The 25,612-nt window shown below is 45.3% G+C and overlaps 1 protein-coding gene across 1 annotated transcript in view; it reads right to left on the bottom strand.

The window, feature by feature from the left end:
• Nucleotides 1-24,092, bottom strand: part of SERGEF (secretion regulating guanine nucleotide exchange factor) — a 25,822-nt gene extending 1,730 nt beyond the window's left edge. The window contains exons 1-8 of the mRNA XM_015417285.1: nucleotides 24,030-24,092; nucleotides 21,379-21,517; nucleotides 18,312-18,467; nucleotides 15,476-15,570; nucleotides 14,651-14,711; nucleotides 12,878-12,991; nucleotides 11,522-11,584; nucleotides 9,264-9,422 (exon numbers count right to left, since the gene is read on the bottom strand). Of these exons, the coding sequence (XP_015272771.1) occupies nucleotides 9,264-9,422; nucleotides 11,522-11,584; nucleotides 12,878-12,991; nucleotides 14,651-14,711; nucleotides 15,476-15,570; nucleotides 18,312-18,467; nucleotides 21,379-21,517; nucleotides 24,030-24,074 (832 nt within the window). The 5' untranslated portion in view covers nucleotides 24,075-24,092. The remainder of the gene's footprint in view (nucleotides 1-9,263; nucleotides 9,423-11,521; nucleotides 11,585-12,877; nucleotides 12,992-14,650; nucleotides 14,712-15,475; nucleotides 15,571-18,311; nucleotides 18,468-21,378; nucleotides 21,518-24,029) is intronic.
• Nucleotides 24,093-25,612: the final 1,520 nt, after the last annotated feature.

Raw genomic sequence — 25,612 nt, 5'->3', positions numbered from 1 at the left:
CCCTTTTCTGCACTTTTTCCAAAGCTATAATATCCTTTCTGAGGTGTGGTGACCAGAACTGTACACAGTACTCCAAATGAGGTCGCAACCATTGATTTATACAGGGGCATGATGATACTGACTGATGTTTTCAGTTCCTAATAATCCCCAGCATAGCGTTGGCCTTTTTTATTGCAGTCACACACTGTCTCGACTTTTTAATTGAGTTATCTACTACGACTCCAAGATCTCTCTCTTGGTCAGTCTCTGCCAGTTTGTACCCCATCAACATGTATTTACAGTTAGGATTTTTGGCTCCATAGCATTGGCCTTTTTTACTGCAGTCGCACACTGTCTCGACATGTTCAGTGAGTTATCTACGACTCCAAGATCTCTCTCTTGGTCAGTCTCTGCCATATTGTCCACCTCCTCCCATATTGCCCAGTCCATCAGCTACGATAGTCTTCACAAGCTCTGCTCTCTATTCCCCACTTTCAGAATTGAGGCAGCTGGCAACCAGAGACAGGGCTTTTCGGCAGTGGCACTTCCGACTGTGGCATGCCCAGGGCCAGCTCACTCACTAGGCGGACTAGGCGCTCGCCTAGAGTGTGCCAGCCCTTAGGGGCGCCAAACTGGCACACACACCCCCGCTGTCCTGGTTCAGCTGCAAACACTACTGAGTTTTAAACATGTTATGAACTTTCTGATGATACCAACACCAATTCCACCAAAGAACTTAGCCCTCTGGGCACAGAAGGGTCACTCAGCTGAGTCAAAGAAGAATCTAAGTAGGGTGGCTATTACATAAGGACACTCAAGTTGCAACTGACTTATGGCAACCCCAGCAAGGAACTGTCAAGGCAAGTGAGAAGCAGAGGTTGTTTGCAACTGCGAGTGCCTTTCTTTGCAGTCTTCCTTGGTGGAAGTCAGATGTGCAAAGCAGGCAAAGTTACAAAAGGAAAAGTGAGTGTTAAGAGCGTGGGTGCCAGGGGAACAGGAGGTCCAGGGTACAGATCCAATTAACAGGTCGGAGCCATGGTGGGCGCACAAGGGGGGTACCAGAAGGGATCCTCGCCTAGGGTGCAAAATAAGCTGGGGCCAGCCCTGGGCATGCCCTTCCTCTCAAGGCTCACCCCCAGGCGCCTACAGCACTCTCACTTCTTTTTACCCAGGCTTTGAATGAAGGGATCGAATTTTTAAACGTCATTTGATAGACTTTTTTTTTTTAGCCCGATCAATTACTCATTTTAAACTGTTCTGCGTTTTGTGCTGCTTTACGCTGTGTCTGGGTTTCAATTAATAACTTTCACGATTTATGTTTTATATCATAAGCTGCTTCAGGCCCATTCCCTGGAGAGGCGACACAGAGATTTTCCAACTGTCTAAATAAATTGCTCTCAAGGCTGCATAGATTCTCAACTGATTCTCACCTTAAACAACTGATTCTCACCTTAAGCAGCCCGGAGCCCGTTCGCGGGAAGGGCGGGGTATAAATGCAATGAAAATAAATAAATAAAATATAGTGAAGGAAAACAAAAGCCCAGGGAGCGGTGGCGCAGGCGGTAAGAGATGCCTGCACGTACATCTGGCCGAACAGCTTTGGCTGTTCGAGCCCCACCGCGGCCAGGGTGAGCGCCCGGCCCTATGTCCCAGCTCCCGCCCACCCAGCAGCTCGAAAGCCCGTTAAAAAGGGCGATTAGACTAATGGATACCTGCTACTAGAGCGGGGGGGGGCACCCGTCCCTGTGTTGGAGCGGTGAGTGGCGAGCGGTGAAGCAAAGCAGTGGTGACGGCGGCGAAGGAAAATGGTGGCTGGCGAGGCAAGGAGCGAGCGAGCGAAGGAGGACGGACCAACTACTGACCTTCCACAGCCTGCAGTTCAGCGTCTTAACCACTTGAGCCACCGTAGCTCCTGCTTAGGAAGGGCCTATAAGAGAACAATCCTAAGTGGATCTACTAAGACTCCTATCCAAGTCCTTCAGGAAAGTGTTCTTAGTACTGGAAGATTTCTCTGCCAGAAGTCCACAGATTTTTGTTCAGCTTTGACTGTTGTGTTGAGCTCTGTATAGTATATTATTGGACAAAGCAATTCACTGAACCTCCAGGTGACCCTTTTTCCATTTCACAAGTCACCCATCCACAAAATTAATATATCTTTAGGACAGGGAAGCATTTTGTTGAAATTATACGGAAAATGGATAAGAGTTCAGCAGTTCGAGACCTGAGTGTGCCGCATGACGGAGTGAGCTCCCGTCTCTAGTTCCAGCTCCTGCCAACCTAGCAGTTCGAAAGCAAGAAATTGCAAGTAGATAAATAGGTACCACTTTGGTGGGAAGGTAACAGCGTTCCATGCGCCTTGGTGTTTAGTCATGCCGGCCACATGACCATCTTGGACAGCGTCGGCTCTTTGACTTTGAAACGGAGATGAGCACTGCAACCCTAGAGTCGGACTCGACTGGCTTTCGAGCAAGGGAACCTTTACCTTTTACCTACTGAACCCCTTTAACATTGCCTGCTAATAAAGGAATAAGTACTGTGAAATATTTTACATGAAGACATATAGAAGGGGAAATAATATTCAGAAAATCTTCCACTGTACTAATTGCTATACTAACTCACCATTATTTCAGTCCAAGGTGCAATCCTCTGCACATTTAGGATTATATTGTAGTATATCTATTCAAAGCTTCTATTTTAAAACCAAATATTCTCTCATTCTGGGAAAATATAAAATACATAGGAATGCTTTTCAAATTTATAGTGCTGTGATAAGCCCCAAAACTTCTTACTTGCACTGACTTAGATTTTAGGGCTCGTTTTCAGCTATCAAACTATTTACAGCTTTTGCCAAGCACAGGTAAGTAAACAGCTTTCACTTACACAATTTATGGCCTATATTTAATACAAATATGCCATGCTATTTTTAAAGGTGCCTATTAAAAGCAACAAAATAAATAAATCAGGATAAAGCTGCTCCATAAAGCTGACCTGAATTACACTGCATCTATTGTTAGCACTTTGCTGCTGGATGTTCTATCGAATGCTCAACGGAAGCCTTTTAAAGTAAACGGGGAATACACCTGTGCAAATCCAACTCCATCTGTTCAGCCCGGCTTAAGCTATTTGAACAACTTCAAGATTGTGACGAAAGTCACGTAGAAGTTGCAGAAACACTGGAGACTAAAGCTGCCTCAAATGTGATGGATTTTCCCTATACCAAGCAGAATGTGAAACAGTATCCCTATGGTAAAACCCTACACCTACATCCCAGAAATATAATTTGCTACAACTCAAAAGATGATCGTCTGGGCTAACACATAATACATTTTTCCAGCTCCACCAAAGAATGCCCCCGACACTGACTGAGGAGGAGGCAGATGACTCACTTTACCATCTCTTGAAATGGGCACGATCTGGAGAGAGAACCAAGTGTACCCGAAAATGTCAGCCTAGTCAACAGAACATTTTTGAGTGCTCCGAGTCCCACAAAATAGTGCCAGGCACACAGAGAGTGAGCTCCCGTCTCTAGTTCCAGCTCCTGCCAAACTAGCAGTTCGAAAGCAAGAAATTGCAAGTAGATAAATAGGTACCACTTCGGTGGGAAGGTAACAGCGTTCCGTGCGCCTTGGTGTCTAGTCATGCCGGCCACATGACCACGGAAACGTTTTCGGACAGCACCGGCTCTTCGGCTTGGAAACGGAGATGAGCACCGCAACCCTAGAGTCGGATTCGACTGGCGTTCGAGCAAGGGAACCTTTACCTTTACCTTTTTAATGTACAATCAGGACTACAGCTGCGCCACAATTAAGAAAACAAGCTATTACCTACAGCAGGTAACTCAAGAAATGAAAGCCAAGCCACCGACTTCTGCTGGAAAAGTTACAGAAGTGCGTTCTATCATCAAGAAACTAAACACGACACGGAACATGCCCAATTTTTTTTTTCAGGGAAACAAGCATCTATTTTTTCTTTGTATTTATTTTACTTTATTTATACCCGGCCTTTCTCCTCCTGCCGCAAGACAGAGTGAGCTCCCGTCTCTAGTTCCAGCTCCTGCCAAACTAGCAGTTCGAAAGCAAGAAATTGCAAGTAGATAAATAGGTACCACTTCGGTGGGAAGGTAACAGCGTTCCGTGTACCTTGGTGTCTAGTCGTGCCGGCCACATGACCACGGAAACGTCTTTGGACAGCGCTGGCTCTTCGGCTTGGAAACGGAGATGAGCACCGCATCCCTAGAGCCGGACTCGACTGGCTTTCGAGCAAGGGAAAACCTTTACCTAAGACATACAAACACTTTCACTCTCTCTTCCTACATGCCTATAAAATACAAGACTGGCTGACCAGCCAGACACGCTATACTACATACTACATGCAGAGAGAGTCATAAAATAGGGGACACTGGACTCTATCTGGCATTGCCACTAGGAACTGTAGACTGTGTGTGGGAGAGCAGCATTCCCCATCATGACTTTTCCTAAAAGGCTGCTTTGGATCCCCACTGAGTAGAAAGGCAGGTTATAAGTGAAGTAAATGAAACCATGCTGGGATAGTCTCCGACTATCCTCGGCTAGCCCTCTGAGAAGGTCAGGGAGAGAACAATCCAACTTTATCCCTCCCATGAGTGTCCCCCCCCCCAAAGTCCTCTCACAGGAGGAGGGAAGTTTCCTTCCCACTGACTTTCTCAGCCCCAGGAATGAGAGGCACCTCCGTTTGGTTTACTTTTGTATTTTAGGAGAAATAGGTTTATTGAAGAATAAAGCCAACTGGAATGACATTAAACTGCTGAACTGCAGGCTGTGGAAGGTCAGTAGTTCAGCAGTTCGAGACCCGAGTGTGCCGCATGATGGAGTGAGCTCCCGTCTCTGGTTCCAGCTCCTGCCAACCTAGCAGTTCGAAAGCAAGAAATTGCAAGTAGACAAATAGTGACCGCTTCGGTGGGAAGGTAACAGCGTTCTGTGCGCCTTGGTGTTTAGTCACGCCGGCCACATGACCATCTTGGACAGCGTTGGCTCTTTGACTTTGAAATGGAGATGAGCACCGCAACCCTAGAGTCGGATTCGACTGGCTTTCGAGCAAGGGAACCTTTACCTTTTTATGTAAGGTATTTGATGCAAACATCAGGAAAGTATTGAAGAAACTGAATGGAAGGATATTAGCGGGTGCTATAAGATAATATGATTTAGAATAGAAAGATATTAGCAATTGGTATAATAGAATTGGGTATAGTAGAAGTTAGCAACTGGGCATAATAGAAGTTTTGGATGAGGTCATGCTTTGCCCTAAAGAACCAGTTTTCCCCTTGGCAAAGTAGCCAGCAGTGCCCTTTGCCAGCTTCGGCAAATTTGCCAGCTATGGGCTGGCCATAAAGAGAACCCATCTGAGCATAGTTACATATGCCTTCATTATAGGCAGGCTGAAGTAATGCAACATCTCTACATAGAGCCACCTTTTTAAAGTGTTCAAAAGCCACATTTGTTCCAATTGCAGCAAAACCCCTACTAGGGACTTACTGTGGGGAACATGTAACCCAGTACTGTAGGAGACCCACTGAGCCAACTTTGCTTACGGGTACAATTCAAAGTGCTGACCGGGCCCTTTAAGGTCACTTCCACCCACAGATCTTTTGCTGGGTCCCTGCTTCACAGGCCATTCCTCAGGATATTCTTCCAGCCTCAGATGCCAGATTATGACATTTTCGTTTCAGAAGGTATTTGGAGGTGAGTGAACTCTAAATTCTGATGCTATAATTTGACTGATTTATGGTTTTATTCAGGGGTCGTTTCGTAGAAAAAGAGGTAGGGGAACTCATTAGCATAACTCATTAGCATATGCCACACCCCCTGACATCACCGGAAGTGTGTCATAAGGCCACACACACCGCCCCCAACGGTCCCAGCCGGCGGGAGTGCAAGGAAGCCCCACGAAGGCCCTCCCTGGCCCCAGGCAGGCAGGGGTGGGGAGAGGCAGGGAGGAAGCAACTTACCCTCCCTCTTCTCCTGCCTCCTCCTGGCTGAATGAGGGCCAGAAGCGGGGCGGCCGGAAGCAGGGGGCGGGGCTTCGTCATGTGCCCCGCCCCCGTACCTCACCCGGGGAAACTGCGATCCCCCGCGATCCCCCCCCCCGAAATGACCTCTGGTTTTATTGCTATTTCTTGATTATTATTTTTACTGCTATATGTCTTGGGGCCTTGGGAGCTATTTGTTTAGCGGAAAAGCATGATGAAACAAAAAATAATCACAATGAATATTATTTCGTTCTACATGACAGAGTCCTAGGACTGGGAGGAGCCTAAGTAGACCACCTAGTCCAACTCCCTGCCCAGTGCAGGAAATTAAAAACTGGAGCATTCCCAACAGAAGAGTATTCAGGTTCTGCCAGGACGGGCAAGAGGAGGAGGAGGAAGAGGAGGAGGAGGAAAGATTGGATTTATACCCCGCCCTTCATTACCTGAAGGAGTCTCACAACAGTTTACAATCTCCTGTCCCTTCCCCTCCCCACAACGGACACCCTGTGAGGTAGGTGGGGCTGAGAGAGCTCTTTCAAGAACTGCTCATGAGAGAACAGCTCTGAAAGAATGTATGACTGACCCAAGGTCACACCAGCAACTGCATGTGAAGGAGTGGGGAATCAAACCCAGTTCTCCCAGATCAGAGTCCATGCTCCTAACCACTGCACCAAACTGGCTCTCAGTGAGGAAGAACCCACCAACTCCAACTGAAACCGATGTCATATAGGTTATATCCATTAGAGATACTCTTGCCTCTAGAGCAGCAAACACTAGACTGTGTCTTCTTCCCATGTGACAGCCCTTCAGGTCTGATCAATGTTCTCTCCTTCAGGCTAAACATACCCAGTCGGTTCAATCTTGTGGAATTTATTTTCCATACTTCGCTGCCTACCTCTGAGCCTGTTAATTTGTCCACGTCCTTTTTGAAGTGTAGTAAACCAAAGTGGACTTAATATTCCACACAAGGTCTGAATACCACAGAGCAGAATGAAACTATTACATCCTGTGACTTCGATATTACCGTTTTTATTAATATGGCCTAAAATTGCAGTAGCTCCTTTTTGCAGCTACATCAGACTGATTACTCATGCTAGGTTTGTGCTGAACTGCAGTCCTGAGACCCTATTCACATACGTTACTGCCTGGACAGATTATCTCCCCCCTCCCATTCCTATACCTGTACATTTGATTTTTTTTTTTCTTATGCCTAAATGGAGAACTTTTCATTTGTCTCTATTGCATTTTATTTGGTCAGCTGCAATACAACTTTCCAGCATATTAAGGTCATTTTGAATTTTGTTTATGTCTTCTAAGCGACTCCTACCAGTTCTATGTCACCTGTAAATACAACAATTTGATATACTATTGACATTCGTTTCCTGGAAGCGCTGACTTAAACCGGCAGGCTACTGCTGGATGCTCCGGTGGCGCTTCACTACAATTTCTCAGAAGCTCAAAATGAATAACAGAAAACTGAATCTTATCAAGAATCCTCACTTGTTCAACAGAATTTAGCATGCGACACAGAGTTTCCAGTTTATTTCTGTCACAGGAATATTTGAACAATGCAAAAAATTCAAATAAAGCACTTTTCTGTACACTTACAGAAGCAAGTTCAAATTCACTAATGTATATGGGGCTGGGACACAATGCTATGCCATTTTGCTCTCCCAGGGCTGGATGGTGAAAGTTTTTTACCACTTCAGTTGGATTTTCTTAAGGAGGCAGACTGGGATTGTAACGGTATTTTAAAAAAAATATCAACCTGCTGGGAAAGGAACTAATAAAACTTCAGTCGAACTGAGAATTTCTTTTCCCAGTTGAACAGTAATTTGATTTGATGCTACATGACAAACAGCTCAGTGAATTTATTCAGAAGAACACCAAGGCAAATAAACTTCCTTAATTAAGGCTGCCTTTGTTATCAGACATACCAGTTAAAGAAATGGCACTTGTTCTGAACCAAGAGTGACTCACCTTCTGTAAGACATAAGATGATCATTCGGTCTCCTTTTCTTCACCACCCTTCTGCTATACTTAGAAATGCCTTCAGTTAAATTAGTTCTATACTATCCTTATGTAACCTAATTTACATCTGGAGCACTGCAAGACCTAGTCCTATTATAATGAGATACCCAAATATTAGCAGCAGCTTTCACGTCTGATGTTGCGTTTCTGCAAGCCTTTGATCGGGCAATTTACAATCCAATTGAGAGAGTCTTCCTATTCAAGGACATATAATAAAAGGGTAGCCATGGTCTAAGGTTGATCAACCCGTCCTAAAGATTTTTGTTAGAACTTTGTGAATAACATCAAAATGTATAGGAAGAATAGTCCAATTTGGAAGATTTATGACCATGTGGATGCACAGCTATATGAGATTGTTTGTTTGAAAAAGACGCTTTGAAACGAGTCTCAACTCCAGGGGAGTTCATGAAAAAGACGCTTCGAAACGAGTCTCAACGCCAGGGGAGTTCGTCCATTGTTGCCAACTGATTTGGCTTGTGTTATTTGTAAAACATCCTTTGCCAACTGTTAATTGGCTTGTGTTGTTTGTAAAACATACATGAATATATGGTTTAAAATTGTGTAATTTGCATTTATATAAATCTAAATAATGCACATTTGCAGTATTTCTATCTTGTTCATATCAGTACTATACTGCAATCCCCCTTTATCTGCTTTGTTAATGTTCGTTTGCTACAGCAAACACGGCCAGGAACTAGATCCCACAATGTTCAGAAATACCTTCTCCTGTCTGTATTGATAAGTTGCCTTCGACATTATTGCCATCTTTTTCAAGGTCTCCAAGTTTTATAGTAACAATACAAAGATGCTTAAAGGACTGGAACATGAAAACAAAATCATGAGCATCCTGTGCAAGTGACTGCCCTTCTGCCAACCTATAACTGTGGCAGGAGCCAAGGGGTTCTTCCGCATTCCGATTTTCATCACTTGTTCATCCCTATTGCTTCAGGGTTCCCCACCCACCCCCCAATGTGTTTTGCTCTCTCTAGTAGTCCCAGAGGGAGCAAAAACAGATGTGGAAAAGGGGGGGGGACGGGACCCAAAGCGATAGCGACAAACGCGTGACAAAAATGAGAATGTGGAAGAGGCCAAGGGCACTGCATTGGTGTCAGAGGAAAGGTAATGTAGTGTACAACAGGAGCCATTTGCCACACTAGAACACGACAGTTTAGCCTAAGCATCCTTTTTAGAAGCCATCCGGTCAAAAGTAGATATTTTTACATGCAATTTCCATCTTCAGATGCCCTACCCGTTTGCGCCACCACGTGTGTCCATCCATTCCAGACTCTTCTAACCTTTTCGTCCAAGAAACAGTGAGGCTCGATCTTCCGAGGTTTCAAAAGAAAATCATCTTTGCTCACTAGCTGCTTGTGCTTGTTGCTCCCCCAAACATACAGCTCTCCTTCAGCTTTAAAAAAAATATATCAGGAAAACAAAGTGGTTAATATTTCAGAATCTGCTTCAACAACTTCATTCCTCCTCGTAACTGCTATTAATCTTATTTGTTTTCGTGTAAATCGGCTTTAATAGGAAACTCATTTCAGTTTTCCATTCAATACAGGTAAAGCTTTCAGGGACTGTACTCCTCACCTTCTAACAAACTTTGATAGGAGAAAGCATCTCAGTTCTGTAAGGAAATTACAGGTCACGCGTACCGATCAGGTACCAGGAAGCAATTGGAACCCACATGAAGGCAGTTGACAGAGTGGGCAGAGACAGAGGTCATTTCGGGGGGGAACAGGGGTGAGGTGCAGGGGGGCGGGGGACATGAGGAAGCCCCGCCCCCTGCTTCCGGCTGCCCCGCTTCCAGCCCTCATTCAGCCAGGAGGCAGGAGAAGAGGGAGGGTAAGTTGCTTCCTCACCGCCTCTCCCCACCCCTGCCTGCCTGGGGCCAGGGAGGGCCTTGGCGGGGCTTCCTCGCACTCCCGCTGGCCTTGCAGGTCCACCGCCGGGCCCCTGATGTCAGGGGGTGTGGCATATGCTAATGAGTTATGCTAATGAGTTCCCCTAGCTCTTTTTCTACGAAATGACCCCAGAGATAAGTGTTAGTCACCCTCCGGAAGGCAAGTAAACTTTGGCTGCGGTCACACACCCTAAATAATCCACTTTCAATCCACTTTCAGTGCACTTTCCAACTGGATTTTGCCAGTTCACACAGTAAAATCCAGTTTGAAAGTGCACTGAAAGTGGATTATTGAGTCCGTGTGATCGCAGCCATAGTGTAGTAGAAGAGGCAGAAAGAATTGCCTTTGGCAACCCAAGAAAGGAAGCTAGCACTACAGAGAGGGACAGAAGCAGTCCTAGGAAGAGGACTACAATTCTCTTGATGTATCTTTTTGGGAAGTCGACTTCTCCAAACAAAATAATCATTTCTGAGAGGAGAGCTCTCCAAGACAGAGTACAGCTACAATGCAGAAGAAAAAGGACACTCAGAAGAGTTCACTGTGTGTTGTTCGTATTTCCAACATGCAGCAACAACACAGATTGACACGGCAACAAGAGAATAAGTATTTATCTCTGGGGGGGGACTTCAGACTTGAGGAGCGGTTCTCTTGCTGAGAAGAACCTCCTTGAGTACAAGACGTATATTGACAATGAGATGCCGACTTCCATCTCTTCACACACACCCCTATACACACAGCTGCAACCAGTGTTCCCTCTAAGCTGAGTTAGTGTGAGCTAGCTCACAGTTTTTTAGCCTCCGGTTCACACATTTTTATCTTGGCTCGGGAAGAATGACTCCACAGCAAACTAATTTATGCAGTAGCCAAATCGCTCGCTCACAACTTTAATGCCAGTAACTCACAAAGTAGAACTTTTGCTCACAAGACTGCACAGCTTAGAGGGAAGATTGGTTGCAACCAGTGTTCCCTCTAAGCTGAGTTAAGTGAGAGCTAGCTCACAGTTTTTTAGCCTCCGGCTCACAGATTTTTGTCTTGGCTCAGGAAGGTAGGGCTCCAGAGCAAACTGATTTATGCAGCAGCCCAGTCGCTCGCTCACTACTTTAATGCCAGTAGCTCACAAAGTAGAATTTTTACTCACAAGACTCCACAGATTAGAGGGAACATTGGTTGCAACCCTTCAAACACAAAGGCAACAGTCACTTTCTATCAGTCCGGGGGGGGGGATAAATCCACCAAATCTGCAGTGTGGCGACGCTCTGATTGTAGCAGGAACTCCTCTGCATATTAGGCGACACACCCCTAATGTAGCCAATCCTCCAAGAGCTTGCAGAGCTCTTCTTACAGGGGCTACTGTAAGCTCTTGGAGGATTGGCTACATTAGGGGTGTGTCGCCTAATATGTAAAGGAGTTCCTGCTAGAAAAAGAGCCCTGGACACACTTCTTCAGACTGAAGGGGGGAAATTCCAGGTTTGCTGATTCCCTTTTTGTTAAAGAGAAGGAAGGGATAGGGAAATTTCTGAGGATTTGTCATAACGTGCTGCTGGAAGACCAGGCAGACAGCAGCAAACAGAGTCATCAGGTGACCATATACAGAGGAACCTACCTGTAAGTGATGCAGCATGGTACGACCCCGAAGTGACGTTCTTCACTTGGATGTTTTCAAGGCCTACAAAGATAATCCATTATACTTGACTAGCAGAAGAGGAGCTTTTGCAGTACAGAACACTACCATGTGAGGTTGTATCAACAAGGAACTAACTAGAGCCACAATTGCAAGATAGGTAGGAAAGGAAGCTGCTTCGGCTTTGCCGGGTTACTACTTTCTCTGTCTAACATGCCAGAGACCACCTGCCACTGTCCTATAAAAAACCAGAAAGAAATGGAAGAATTTTTAACCTAGCAGAGTACATCAGAGTACAGAGATGACCTAATCAAATTGCTACAAAGCAAATTCCGACAACAACAGATCCAAAATTCACGTAGTTTGGCTTATTCCTTTGCTGACCAAATAGGGAAGGGAAAAAAGGGAGAAGGAAACCTACATATTGCCCTGGATGTTGTTTTGCAATTGCTGAGGCAAACTGCATTAGTACATCCAACACCCACAAGTCATTTGGAGAAGCCTTGTTTGGTTTTTTACTTCCTTGACTCCACTTGTTAGCCATGCTGGCATCCTCATGAATTTGATAGCACCTCTCCTACTGCGTCATATCAGAGCATTCTGATCAGTGGATTCAAGTGGTTAAGACGTTGAACTGCAGGCTGTGGAAGGTCAGTAGTTCAGCAGTTCGAGACCCGAGTTTGCCGCATGATGGAGTGAGCTCCCGTCTCTAGTTCCAGCTCCTGCCAACCTAGCAGTTCGAAAGCAAGAAATTGCAAGTAGATAAATAGATACCACTTCGGTGGGAAGGTAGCAGCGTTCCGTGCACCTTGGCGTCTAGTCATGCCGGCCACATGACCACGGAAACGTCTTTGGACAGCGCTGGCTCTTCGGCTTTGAAACGGAGATGAGCACCGCAACCCTAGAGTCGGACTCAACTGGCTTTTGAGTAAGGGAACCTTTACCTTTACTTTAAGAAACTTAATCTTACTTACTTTCAACATCCTTCTAAACATTTATACTACTGGGTGAATCTCCTTCGGAGCAAAACTTGTCCTTATTCCCAGATTGACAGTATAACCCATGCTCTGGCTGTCGGAACAAGTAACCTGTCCAAGCCATTCACGTCATCCCATGCCCGGTCACAGAGTTTTCAAGTAAGATTATTTGTCAAAGTGGATTCATGAATTACACTCCTCATATTTACCGCAAATGCTTAATAAACTGAGCCAATATTCAGAGTTAAATCTAAAACATGCAAATTATATTTTAGCTGCTATAAGAATGGTCTTATGCTTGAATATTTCAGATCATAATACACTACAAGCACAGCTGCAAATTATATTTTAGAAAACTGACCTGTTACTCTGCAAGGTTCCTTTGCTCTCAAGAATGATGGAATCGTTTTTCCTTGACATGACCGCTTTGCATGAGACACCATACCAGTTCCCCACTGGAACACTGAACCATTTTCTTGTAAATACATGTGTGCAAAAAGAAACCGAAAATTAATGTCAAACCTATTCACTTGCTAATAGACTAGGAATGTGTATCAGTATCTGTATTAACACCAGCTTATACTTGGGAAATGTTGAACCAGGGCTCTTTTTGTAGCAGGAACTCCTTTAGGCGACACACCCCTAATGTAGCCAATCCTCCAAGAGCTTACAGTAGCCTCTGTAAGAAGAGCTCTGTAAACTCTTGGAGGATTGGCTACATTAGGCGTGTGTCGCCTAAAGGAATTCCTGCTACAAAAAGAGCCCTGGTAACACAAACTATAGCTAGAGCTCTTTGATTAGTGGACACTTAGCAGCAGATCTGGAGCTGCGGTGGCTCAAGTGGTTAAGACGCTGAACTGCAGGCTGTGGAAGGTCAGTAGTTCAGCAGTTCAAGACCCGAGGTGCCGCATGACGGAGTGAGCTCCCATCTCTAGTTCCAGGTCCTGCCAACCTAGTAGTTCGAAAGCAAGAAATTGCAAGTAGATAAATAGGTACTGCTTCAGTGGGAAGGTAACAGCGTTCCGTGCGCCTTGGTGTTTAGTCATGCCGGCCACATGACCACGGAAACGTCTACGGACAGCGCTGGCTCTTCGGCTTGGAAACGGAGATGAGCACCGCAACCCTAGAGTCGGACTCGACTGGCTTTCGAGCAAGGGAACCTTTACCTTTACCGAGCAGCAGATCAAGTGCCGTGTGATGTGTAAAATGACCATTTTCCTGTGGTATATGTAAGTTACATGAACGAAATCGGTTAATGGCAATGCACAGCATTTAGACTGAGACTGCTTTCCCACAAGTGCTGCTCCATGTTCGCTCTTCCCTTTTGCCCCAATGGTACGTGTCAATTTCCCACTATGTGCTGCTCCGCATGTTGCCACAGCTTTGCGTGATTTTCCCCGCGTCTACTCAATCTTGTTTTTTGAGGATTGAGTAGACGTGAGGAAAATAGCGTGAAGCTCCAGGACAAAATGCTGGGTGGCCACGCAGCAGCTTGTGCGAAATTGACTCGTACCATCAGGGCAAAAGGGAAGAGCGAGTGTGGACCAGCGCTTGTGGGAAATCGGCCTCTCTCTGTGACCAGGTCTTCCTTGTCATCTCATAGACAAGACAGCACTGCTGCAATCCAATTAAAGTGAAGGGCACCATAATTGGTCATACACACCAAAGGCTCTCCTAACATACTTGGCTTCTGAAATCTGTCTCTGTGGAGTACAACACCTGGTACACAGTTCCAAAGTATTACCAAGGGGTTGGAATAGCCACATCGTTTTCCCTTTGGGAAAGGGGACCAAGCCTTTAAGGGCCTCTTCAGACAATTAAATCATCACATTTAGGGGTACACTCATGCTTACCCCAATCCAGTGGGGATGATTATCACATCCCCACACATACTAAGTAGATAAATAGGTACCACTTCGGTGGGAAGGTAACAGCGTTCCGTGCGCCTTGGTGTTTAGTCAGGCCGGCCACATGACCACGGAAACGTCTTTGGACAGCACTGGCTCTTCGGCTTTGAAACGGAGATGAGCACCGCAACCCTAGAGTTGGATTCAACTGGCTTTCGAGCAAGTGAACCTTTACCTTTAACACCTTAAAAAAAACAAAAAAAACATTTAAAAATTGCAGAACTTACCTGTGGCAGCAAGGGCATGCCGGAGTCCAGCTGCAACGCTCACCACATTGTCCTTTAAAGACTATTGGAGGAGGGGGAAAGAGACACATTTGCATATTATAATAATCTGACTAACCCTTAAGGAAATGTGGACTGTGCAAAACATAATGGTATTTGAAATGTTCTATACTAATACTGTCAAAACAGATGAATAAGTGGAAAGCACAGATATAACCAAAAAGTCAACATCACTGATCTGGAGTGATGGAATCTGGAGGAAGGAACCATCTCATTTCTGCACCTGAATAATGACTCTTTCGTTTGTAAAAGGCCAATTCAAATGTGCAGCATCACAGCATAGTCATGGATGGATGGATGGGTGGATGGATGGATGGGTGGATGGGTGGATGGATGGATGGATGGATGGCTCTTTTTGTAGCAGGAACTTCTCTGCATATTAGGCGACACACCCCTAATGTAGCCAATCCTCCAAGAGCTTACAGAGCTCTTCTTACAGGGGCTACTGTAAGCTCTTGGAGGATTGGCTTCATTAGGGGTGTGTCGCCTAATATGCAAAGGAGTTCCTGCTACAAAAAGAGCCCTGGATGGATGGGTGGGTGGATGGATAGATAGATGGATGGCTCTTTTTGTAGCATGAACTTCTCTGCATATTAGGTGACACACCCCTAATGTAGCCAATCCTCCAAGAGCTTGCAGAGCTCTTCTTACAGGGGCTACGGTAAGCTCTTGGGGGATTGGCTACAATTAGGGGTGGGTCGCCTAATATGCAAAGGAGTTCCTGCTACAAAAAGAGCCCTGTCAGTAACACATATTCAGGCACCTTACCTCAATCTTCTGTGGGACAGAGCATCCTCTTAGAGTATGAGGAACTCCCAGTTGACCAAAAGAATTAGATCCACAGGATAAAAGGTGGCCACTTTCTACAAGAGAGAATGGTGCATTGCAACAGTGCTGTCCAGATACACACACGTATACACACCGCATACACAGTGTCCCTTCTTCTAACACCAATTAGTGCCTTTATTGACTACCTTAAATAGATGCCCATGGCACTGGAATTCATTTTCCCATTAGAAACAGTACAAATAGCCCAACAACGCTCTTTCCTGTGCAAACTCCCTGCTTGTCCCATCTATTCTCGTTCAGTGGTGTGCCAAAGACACGGGGGCCACATAGTGAGGACCAGGCTGAGGCAGGAATCCTCGCTCACAACTAATTTTTATTTATGTATTACTTTAGATTTGTATCCCGCCTAGCCGGGGCAAACTGGCTCAAGGTGGTGTATACAGTAAGACTGATAAAACAATAAACACATTAAAATTGACAACATTCACAAAACCAACAATTTATAGATGTTAACAGATACAGATGGCGGTAGTTAGTATATATGGTCCAAAGCGAGAAGGCCATGCACCAACATTGTAGCGTAGGGCCGTAACATGTTCAGTTTCCGATGGTTCTAGTGGCGGCTCCTAGTCAAAGGCCTGGTGGAAGAGCTCCGTTTTACAAGCCCTGCGGAACTGTAGAAGGTCCCGCAGGGCCCTGATGTCCTCCGGGAGCTCATTCCACCAGTGTGGAGCCACCACTGAGAAGGCCCCAGCACTTGTGATGGCCAATCTGGCGTATTTCGGGCTAGGGAGAGTCAGGCGATTTTGCGACCCTGACCTCAGTGCTCTCTGAGGCGCATATGGGGAAAGGCGGTCTCTCGGGTAGGCAGGCCCCGACCATATCAGGCTTTAAAGGTCAAAACCAGCACCTTGAAACGTATGCTATTGGCAGCCAGTGCAGTGCCTTCAGCGCAAGCTGGATGTGATCTCGTATGGAGAGACCTAGCAGCAGCCCGGCTGCCGCATTTTGCACTAACTGCAGCTTCCAGATTTGGGACAAGGGCAGCCCCATGTAGAGAGCATTGCAGTAGTCTAATCTCGAGGTGATCATAGCATGAATCACTGTTGCCAGGTCATTGCGTTCGAGGAAGGGAACCAGCTGCCTGACCAGCCGTAGATGGTAAAAGGCTGACCTTGCAGTGGCTGCTACCCGGGCCTCCATTGTTAAGGTAGCCTCCAGGAGCACCCCCAAGCTCCTGACCCTCAGTGCTGGCACCAATGGCGCCCCGTCGAAGGTCGGTAGTGGGATCCCTACTCCTGACCCGCTCCGACTCAGGCACAGGACCTCCGTCTTCGTTGGATTCAATTTCAATCGGCTCAGTCTAAGCCAGCCCGCCACGTCCTGAAGCGCCCTCTCCAGGTCATCTGGGGTAGAGTCGGACTGACCGCCCAAAAACAGACAGAGCCGGGTGTCATCAGCGTATTGATGGCACCCTAGCCGATGCCTCTGAGCAATCTGGGCAAGGGGGCGCAGGTAGATGTTAAATAACACTGGGGTTACTTTCAGTGTTCCCTCTAAGCTGAGTTGGTGTGAGCTAGCTCACAGTTTTTTAGCCTCCGGCTCACACCTTTTTGTCTTAGCTCAGGAAGGAGGGCTCCAGAGCAAACTGATTTATGCAATAGCCAAATTGCTCGCTCACAACTTTAATGCCGGTAGCTCACAAAGCAGAATTTTTGCTCACAAGACTCCACAGCTTAGAGGGAACATTGGTTACTTTTCTTAACCATTGCATTACAATAGAACAGTTCTCAACTGAACAGTCAATAAAATTGTGTGTGTGAGTAAGAGAGAGACAGAGGGATCCCCCTGATTGCACTCACAGTAGACTAGAAAATAAGTTTTGGACATTATGAAGGCCATGATAAAGTGTAGAACTTGTTCCCATTGCTTCCACACATCTGTTTTACAGGCATGGCCTCGACTCACAACTAGCCAAACCCAAAAAACAGACCTCTCAGTATCAAAACTATAGAGATAGCAAAACTGGGGCCAAAATCAGTATAATTAATTCATTCAAACACTTAAATATGTACGCTAATACAATCACTTTATACTTGATAATGGTATCTAAGTATACAAAATATCGACAAGGTATACAACCTAACCATACAATATCTCAATGTTATACAAATTTCTGACTATACTAACTTTACAATAAACTCAAACAGAACCCTAGTTGCTGCCAACAGCCAAAGAATTTATAGAACTTCAGTACATTAGTTGCTGTTAACAGCCAAAGGAACGTAGAACTTTACAAAGCAGCCGGCTTTTGCTTGGCTTCGTATCATAACGTCATCAGAAGCAAGTCAACTTATATTGAAAAAGTCAGCTTCGAAGCTCAGTCTGTCAAAGACCGGTCCTATATGAGAAATCCTTTAAGGAAAGAAGGGCTAGTCCCGATACTAAATGTAGCAACTCTCGTGAAGAAATAAATATCTTTAGAAACCAGGAAGTTACATTACAATACAAGGAAAACTCTTACACAATATAAGTTGACTTGCTTCTGATGAAGTTATGATACAAAACCAAACAAAAGCCGGCTGCTTTGTAAAGTTCTACATTCCTTTGGCTGCTAACAGCAACTAATGTACTGTATCGACTCACAACTGACTCAGGGTGACCCCAGCGAGGGGCTTTCGAGGCACGTAAGAAGCAGAGGTGGTTTTCATTGCTTTCCTCTTGCATGCAAGTATCGATTCTGCTTCGCTTTCAAGGTCTGACAAGATCATGCCACCTCGCCTTCCCTCCCCTAGACGTGGTATAATGGATTTACCTGTAAGTATGATTGTGAAATCCCAACCACAGGCAACTTGTACTACAGGACAACCAGACAAAGAAGGGCACAACGTAAAGTGTATCACATCTTCTATGTGATTGAGTCCCAACTGCCCATTTTTATTCTGGCCACACAAAAACAGTTCTCCAGTATCTGCAAAACAACCAAATATCATTAGGCAGATATGCAACAGGCAGACGGCGTAATCATACACATACGGTAATCCCTTTCCCCTTCGTGATGCTTGAGGGCAGATTCAAAAGGATCCCCACTGAATGCTCAGATGTAACTTATAACAAGATCCAAGACAAATATATTACTCCTCTAATAACAGATATGGTGGGACAATCAGGTGCTGAGCAGTGTAACCGATTGTTAATTGATGGGAACCGGACAATTACCAAAACTGTGGCAAAATTTTGGGTGGCATGCTACTGCATCCAAAATACACGATCAAATATATAATAATAGTTCCCTAATAGTCTCTGTCTTATGTTCTTCTTTTACTTTATTACGCTCAACTGTATTTTTATAGAGTTTCATTTTACTGCCCTAAATTCAGTTATATGAATGTTATATTTAAGCATGTGTGTTCTATGGCTTGTTGCTGTAATGTCTGACTAACTGGCTACACATATGATAATCCAGTAATCACTATTGATCCAGAAAGTCTTTGTTGTTGTTGTTCAGTCGCACAGTCGAGTCCGACTCTTCACGACCCCATGGACCAGATCACGCCAGGCCTTCCTGTCCTCCGCCGTCCTCTGAAGTTGGCTCAACTTCATGTTCGTTGCATCGATGACACTGTCTAACCATCTCATCCTTTGCCATCCCCGTCTTCTTTGACCTTCAATCTTACCCAGCATCAGGGTCTTCTCCAGGGAGTGCTCCCTTCTCATTGGGTGGCTAAAGTATTTGAGCTTCAGCTTCAGTATCTGGCCTTCCAGGGAACAGTCAGGGTTGATTTCTTTTAGGATTGACTGCTTTGATCTTCTTGCAGCCCAAGGGACTCTCAAGAGTCTTCTCCAGCACCATAGTTCAAAAGAATCTATTCTCCGGCGCTCGGCCTTCCTTATAGTCCAACTCTCACAGCCATACATGACTACTGGGAAAGTCTAAAGAGTCTTTAATCTTAATAATGTACAGCTCTGTCTTCCACTAATGTACAGCTCTGTCTTCCACTATTTGCTCTAAGGAAGTACATCAAAGAAATTACTGAAGCCTGTAGGATCCACAAGTGTAAAATGAAGTGTACTGAGAAAGATACACTTGCACACTATTGAATTCCACTGATAACTCCACACAACAGACCTCTTGTCTCCAGCTAGCACACCGCAACTCAAAGTGTACAGGCCCTGTGGTGCAGGGGCAGAGACCACCACAGACTGAAGCTGTGATGCGTGTGTATCTTTAAGTAGGTGGCTTTCCATTCTATTGTGATGTATTTAACCTGATAGAATGGGGAGGGTTTAAATAAAGCTGGTCCATAAGGTTGTGAAGAGTTTTATTTTTTTAAAGTATTTAGAGATTGTACCCTCCCAGCTGCTCCTCTATTTTGTGAATTTTCTTTTTCTTCTTTTAATTCTGAGTATTCTCCTACCCTGGTGTTGGAGGCTGCGGAATTGGATAAATTGACTTTATTGATAAAAGGCGCAACAGATTCGACATTCCAGAATACTTGGTCACGGTTTTATAATTGGTATGATAAACATATGTAGGCAAGCTTGCAAGAGACAGACTAAGAGTTTACTAAATGAAATATATACCTGTTAGGATGATAGAGACAGAAAAGTTGCTTACACAGTTCATGAGAAATTGTTATTAAGATGGAATAGGCACCAGTATAAACAAATATTGGTAAAAATTGAAAATAGCCTCCATGTATTTGTTTGTACTGTTAGTATGTATGTATATGTCTGTATATGTTATGATTGTCTGTGTATGTTGTGTGGAAAATGTAATAAAACCCTGCCCCTTTGGGGGCAGTTTTAAAAATAAATAAATAAATAAAATAAAACGCAACTCATCAAATTGGTTTAAACAGCATAGATTTTTCATAACTATATGTAGATTGGGTATTGTTCCATCATAATATCTGAGAAAGAACAGATTTCCAATTAGTATCCGGCAATTCTAGTGCAGTTGGAAGATGCTGTGACTAATCCCAAGCAATGCTCCCCCTAAACTCTGGAGTCTTGTGAGCAAACATTCTACTTTGTGAGCCACTGGCATTGAAGCTGTGAGTGAGCGATTTGGCTACTGCATAAGTTGGTTTGCTCTGGAGCCCCATCCTTCCTGGGCTAAGACAAAAATGTGTGAGCCAGAGTCTAAAAAACTGTGAGCTAGCTCACACTGACTCAGCTTAGAGGGAACACTGAAAGTATATAAACTACTAGGGCGTATAAACTACTAGGGCATCGGTGTCTTGAATTCTGTCAGCAGCAATTCCTGCCGTCCTAATCCCAAAAACTGAAAAAACCCGTGAAAAAGTTACAGAGGAAGATTACCAACTAAGACTATAATCCAAGAACACACACACTATAAAGAAAGCAACATTGAACAGCAAAGTTACACCCGTAAAAGTGGATTGTAACATTAATAAAAAGAAAATAACTGCACATTTATTTAAGACTAGAGCCGGAAAACTTCGGGAAAACTTCTAATTAAGTTGCTATGCATCAGTACAAAAAAACCAAAATTAAGAACTTCTTAAACACCTTCCATTAGCAATGATTGGGAGTGGACAAGACAGTCTTTGATTAATGCCCTGCTTGTTTCAGGTGCCGGGGAAAGTTTTATCAGGTCACGTCAAAGGCAGAATGTTTAGATTTTTGTTCTGTGTTACAGGCTCGGTTTTACACCATATCCATTGACTGAGAACACAAACTGAAAGGCTCATCAGCCAAACGGTATGCCATCCTCCTCCTCTGAAGAAAATGTAAAACTGCAATTGTCAGAAACCTTAGAGCACACACAGGTAGCAACCAAGCACGTTGATGAAGTTTGAAAACAGGCTAGGCTAGACTTTGCCAATGCGTGGAAAACATGAAAGCTAATTTGTTACCAGTAATAACTGCAGAATGTCCCCCACCGCCAGCAACATTTCTGAGGGTTCTTTGACTACCAGCAAACTCCTTTAGGGCTTGGGGTAGGAGCACATCTTGTTTATGGCCAAGACCAAGCTGTCCATAATTATTTGCTCCCTGTAAGCATAAAGGCAAAAAAAGGTGAGTCAGGCCTGTTTGTTTAACCCAATTAATTCCAGGATTCTGTGTTTAAATCTGGCACTGTTTTCCAATGAACTAGTATTCTGAATTCTAGTTCTAACACATTTGTAGTCAAAGAGTTCAGAATGCTTAGGTAAAGGTAAAGGTTCCCCTTGCTCAAAACTCAGTTGAGTCCAACTCTAGGGTTGCGGTGCTCATTTCTGTTTGCAAGCTGAAGAGCCAGCACTGTCCGAAGACGTTTCCGTGATCATGTGGCCGGCATGACTAAACACCGAGGCACACGGAGCGCTGTTACCTTCCCACCGAAGCGGTACCTATTTATCTACTTGCAATTTCTTGCTTTCGAACTGCTAGGTTGGCAAGAGCTGGAACCAGAGACGGGCGCTCACTCCGTCATGCGGCACGCGGGTCTCGAACTGCTGAACTACCGACCTTCCAGCCTACAGTTCAGCGTCTTAACCACTCAAGCTTACACAAAAGTTATCCAATTATGCTATCATAAAAACTCCCATGAAGCCGGACTAGGCTATGTATGCCAGGCCCAAGATCCATAGTCAGTTTCCTCACTAAAAATTCAAATCTAGATTTCCCTAGATTTGATCATAATAACCAACCTACAACACCAGCTGTTCAAGTTCTTACTTGCTAAGGCATTGCTTAACATGCATGCATTAAAACACCACTATAAACCAGCTGTAGCTCCTGTCAGCACATCATACTTGTGCTAAAATAGTTTGTTGTGTTGATTGCTCCCAGGTATAATCTAAGGTGCTGATTAGTACCCTGGTGACCTGGGACTGACTCTGGTATGAATGTTGTCTGCTCCTCAAAACCAGAAGAAGAGCTCTCCTAGATCAGACCAGTAGTCCATCTAGTGCAACATTCCATGTCATACAGTGATAAACCAGTAGCACTGGAGGACCAACAAACTGATATTCAGAGACTTACTGCCCCAGAAGGGATTTCTATCCCACCCTTGGTCCAAGAATGACATAGAGTTGCCAACCTCCAGGTGGGTCCTGGGGATCTCCCGCTTTTACAACTGATCTCCAGCTGACAAAAGATCAGCTCCCCTGGAGAAAATGGCTACATTGAAGGGTGGACTCTATGGCATTATACCAGGCTGAGGCCCCGCCCCCTCCCCAAACCCCGCCCTCTCCTGGATCCACCCCCCAAAAGTCTCCAGGCGTTTTCCAATGCAGAACTGGCACCCCTAGAAACATAAGCTATCCCCTTTCTCCAGTTGACCGGTTCATAACTCGCAAGCAATGCTCCCTCTAAGCCGTGGAGTCTTGTGAGAAAAAATCCTACTTTGTGAGCCACTGGCATTAAAAGTTGTGAGCGAGCGATTGGGCTGCTGCCAGTGTTCCCTCTAAGCTGAGTTAGTGTGAGCTAGCTCAGAGTTTTTTCGCCTCTGGCTCACATTTTTGTCTTAGCTCAGAAAGGGTGGCTCCAAAGCAAACTAATTTATGCAGTAGCCAAATCACTTGCTCACAACTTTAATGCCAGTAGCTCACAAAGCAGAATTTTTGCTCATGAGACTCCACAGCTTAGAGGGAACATTAGCTTTGCTATGGACACAAAAAAAACCATTGGAGAGACAGAAAGCAGAGTCCTCCTCATATAGTATGTGCTTAGTCTGAAAAGTGCTATTAGTATCTGGTGCTATATGTTTACTATAAACAGCAGTAATAAAAATACAGGGTAATATTTCTTGTTGGGAAGGAAGGGAAAGGGCATTACGAATCTGAACATTATACACAGGTAAAATGATCAGCATGCCAGAAATTCTGGCTCACTGTTTCAAGTGGTTATGAAAATATCCTACCAATCTTGTAATATTCAGTAGAATATGGACTGATTAAGCAGTAGATGCAATAGAAATAATACAATAAAGACTATAGGTTATCCCCTTTCTCCAGTTGACCCGTTCATAACTCGCAAGCAATGCTCCCTCTAAGCTGAGTTAGTGTGAGCTAGCTCACACTAACTCAGCTTAGAGGGAACACTGGCAGCAGCCCAATCGCTTGTTCACAACTTTAATGCCAGTGGCTCACAAAGTAGGATTTTTGCTCACAAGGCTCCACGGCTTAGAGGGAACACTGGCAGCAGCCCAATCGCTTGTTCACAACTTTAATGCCAGTGGCTCACAAAGTAGGATTTTTGCTCACAAGGCTCCACGGCTTAGAGGGAACACTGGCTGCTGCATAAATCAGCTTCCTCTGGAGCCCTCCTCCCTGAGCGAAGACCAAAAAGAGTGCGAGCCAGAGGCTAAAGAACCGTGAGCTGGCTCACGCTCACTCAGCGTAGAGGGAACACTGCGAGACGCGAGATGTGCGGAGCCATTCTCTGCAATGTTCTCCAGTCTGTGTTTGCGGTGTTGATGGAAACGGTGTGCAGGAGCTGCGGCAGTAAGGCTTTGCGCTCTACCGCGGTCTCTCCAGTCCCCCAGCGGCGACAACCGCTCCCGCCCCCTGCAGGAACTTACCCAAACAAACAGCGTCTGGGTCCAATTTCCCCGCAGACCCTCCATAGCCGAGCCGAACCGAAGGCACCGCCTCCGGAAGTTCCCGAAGGCACCAGAGAGCCTTCCTCCGCTGAAAACAGTGTGGGCGGCGCTCCTACTAGCAGGGCTATGGCTATGGGTGGGGGGAAAAGGGGGAAGCGGCAGAGTAGCTGACGGATTGTGGGCGTCGCTGTGCGCGCTTTTCGCCTTCTCGGGCGCAGCCGCTCCGTTTTGGAAGCTGGGCTTGTGTTATTCCCCAAGTTAACAGTGCCGGATTTACGCATAAACTAAATAAACTACAGCTTAGGGCCTCGCAATCTGCTGGGGCCTCAAATAAAAACACAATATAAAAATATTTCAAATATTAAAAAGGCGTATATATTTTTAAAAAAATTGAGATCAGTAGGGGGCCTCTGGGTTTTGTATAGCTTAGGGCCTCAGCAAGTCTAAATCCGGCCCTGCCCAAGTACTTATAAGCAGTGCTCCCAATAAGCTGAGTGCTCCCAATAAGCTGAGTTTTTTAGCCTCCAGCTCACAGATTTTTATCCTCGCTCAGGAAGGAGGGCTCCAGAGCAAACTAATGTATGCAGCAGCCAAATTGCTCGCTCACAACTTTAATGCCAGTGGCTCACAAAGTAGAATTTTTGCTCACTGGACTCCACACCTTAGAGGGAGGGAACATTGCTTACAAGCGATGCTCCCTCGAAACTGTGGAGTCTTGTGAGCGGTGTTCCCTCTAAGCTGAGCTAGTGCGAGCTAGCTCACAGTTTTTTAGCCTCCAGCTCACACACTTTTGCCTTCGCTCAGGAAGCAGGGCCCCAGAGCAAACTAATGTATGCAGCAGCCAAATTGCTCGCTCACAACTTTAATGCCAGTGGCTCACAAAGTAGAATTTTTGCTCACAAGACTCCACACCTTAGAGGGAGGGAACATTGCTTACAAGATGCTCCCTCTAAACTGTGGAGTCTTGTGAGCGGTGTTCCCTCTAAGCTGAGCTAGTGCGAGCTAGCTCACAGTTTTTTAGCCTCCAGCTCGCACACTTTTGCCTTCGCTCAGGAAGGGAGGGCTCCCGAGCAAACTGATTGATACAGTCGCCATATCACTCGCTCTCACAACTTTAATGCCAGCAGCTCACCAAGTAGAATTTTTTGCTCACAGGACTCCACGGCTTAGAGGGAGCATTGCTTGTGAGCAGAAATTCTACTTGGTGAGCTGCTGGCATTGAAGTTGTGAGCAGGCGATTGGGCTGCGGCATCAGTTAGTTTGCTCTGAAGCTCTCTCCTTCCTGAGTTAAGGCGAAAATGTGCGAGCCGGAGGCTAAAAAACTGTGAGCTGGCTCCCACGAACTCAGCTTAGAGGGAACGCTACTTATAAGGTGTCTGCGGTCAAGCGCGAGCATGCTTTCTTGGCGCTATGGAAGCTGGTGGGGCGTAATGCCGAGTGAAGCAGGATCACACTCAAACGGCTGGATGGATGAATAAACTCCTGTCTCCAGTCGGGTGTGAACCCCTGGTGGAGTTTCCATGCTCAGTGTTGGCTGTTAAGTTTCTAGCTGGGATGCATGA

The sequence above is a fragment of the Gekko japonicus genome, unplaced genomic scaffold, assembly GCF_001447785.1.
Source record: "Gekko japonicus isolate JY-2015 unplaced genomic scaffold, Gekko_japonicus_V1.1 scaffold1827, whole genome shotgun sequence".
Taxonomy (NCBI): Eukaryota; Metazoa; Chordata; class Lepidosauria; order Squamata; family Gekkonidae; genus Gekko; species Gekko japonicus.
This window is presented reverse-complemented; position numbering and strand designations above follow the sequence as displayed.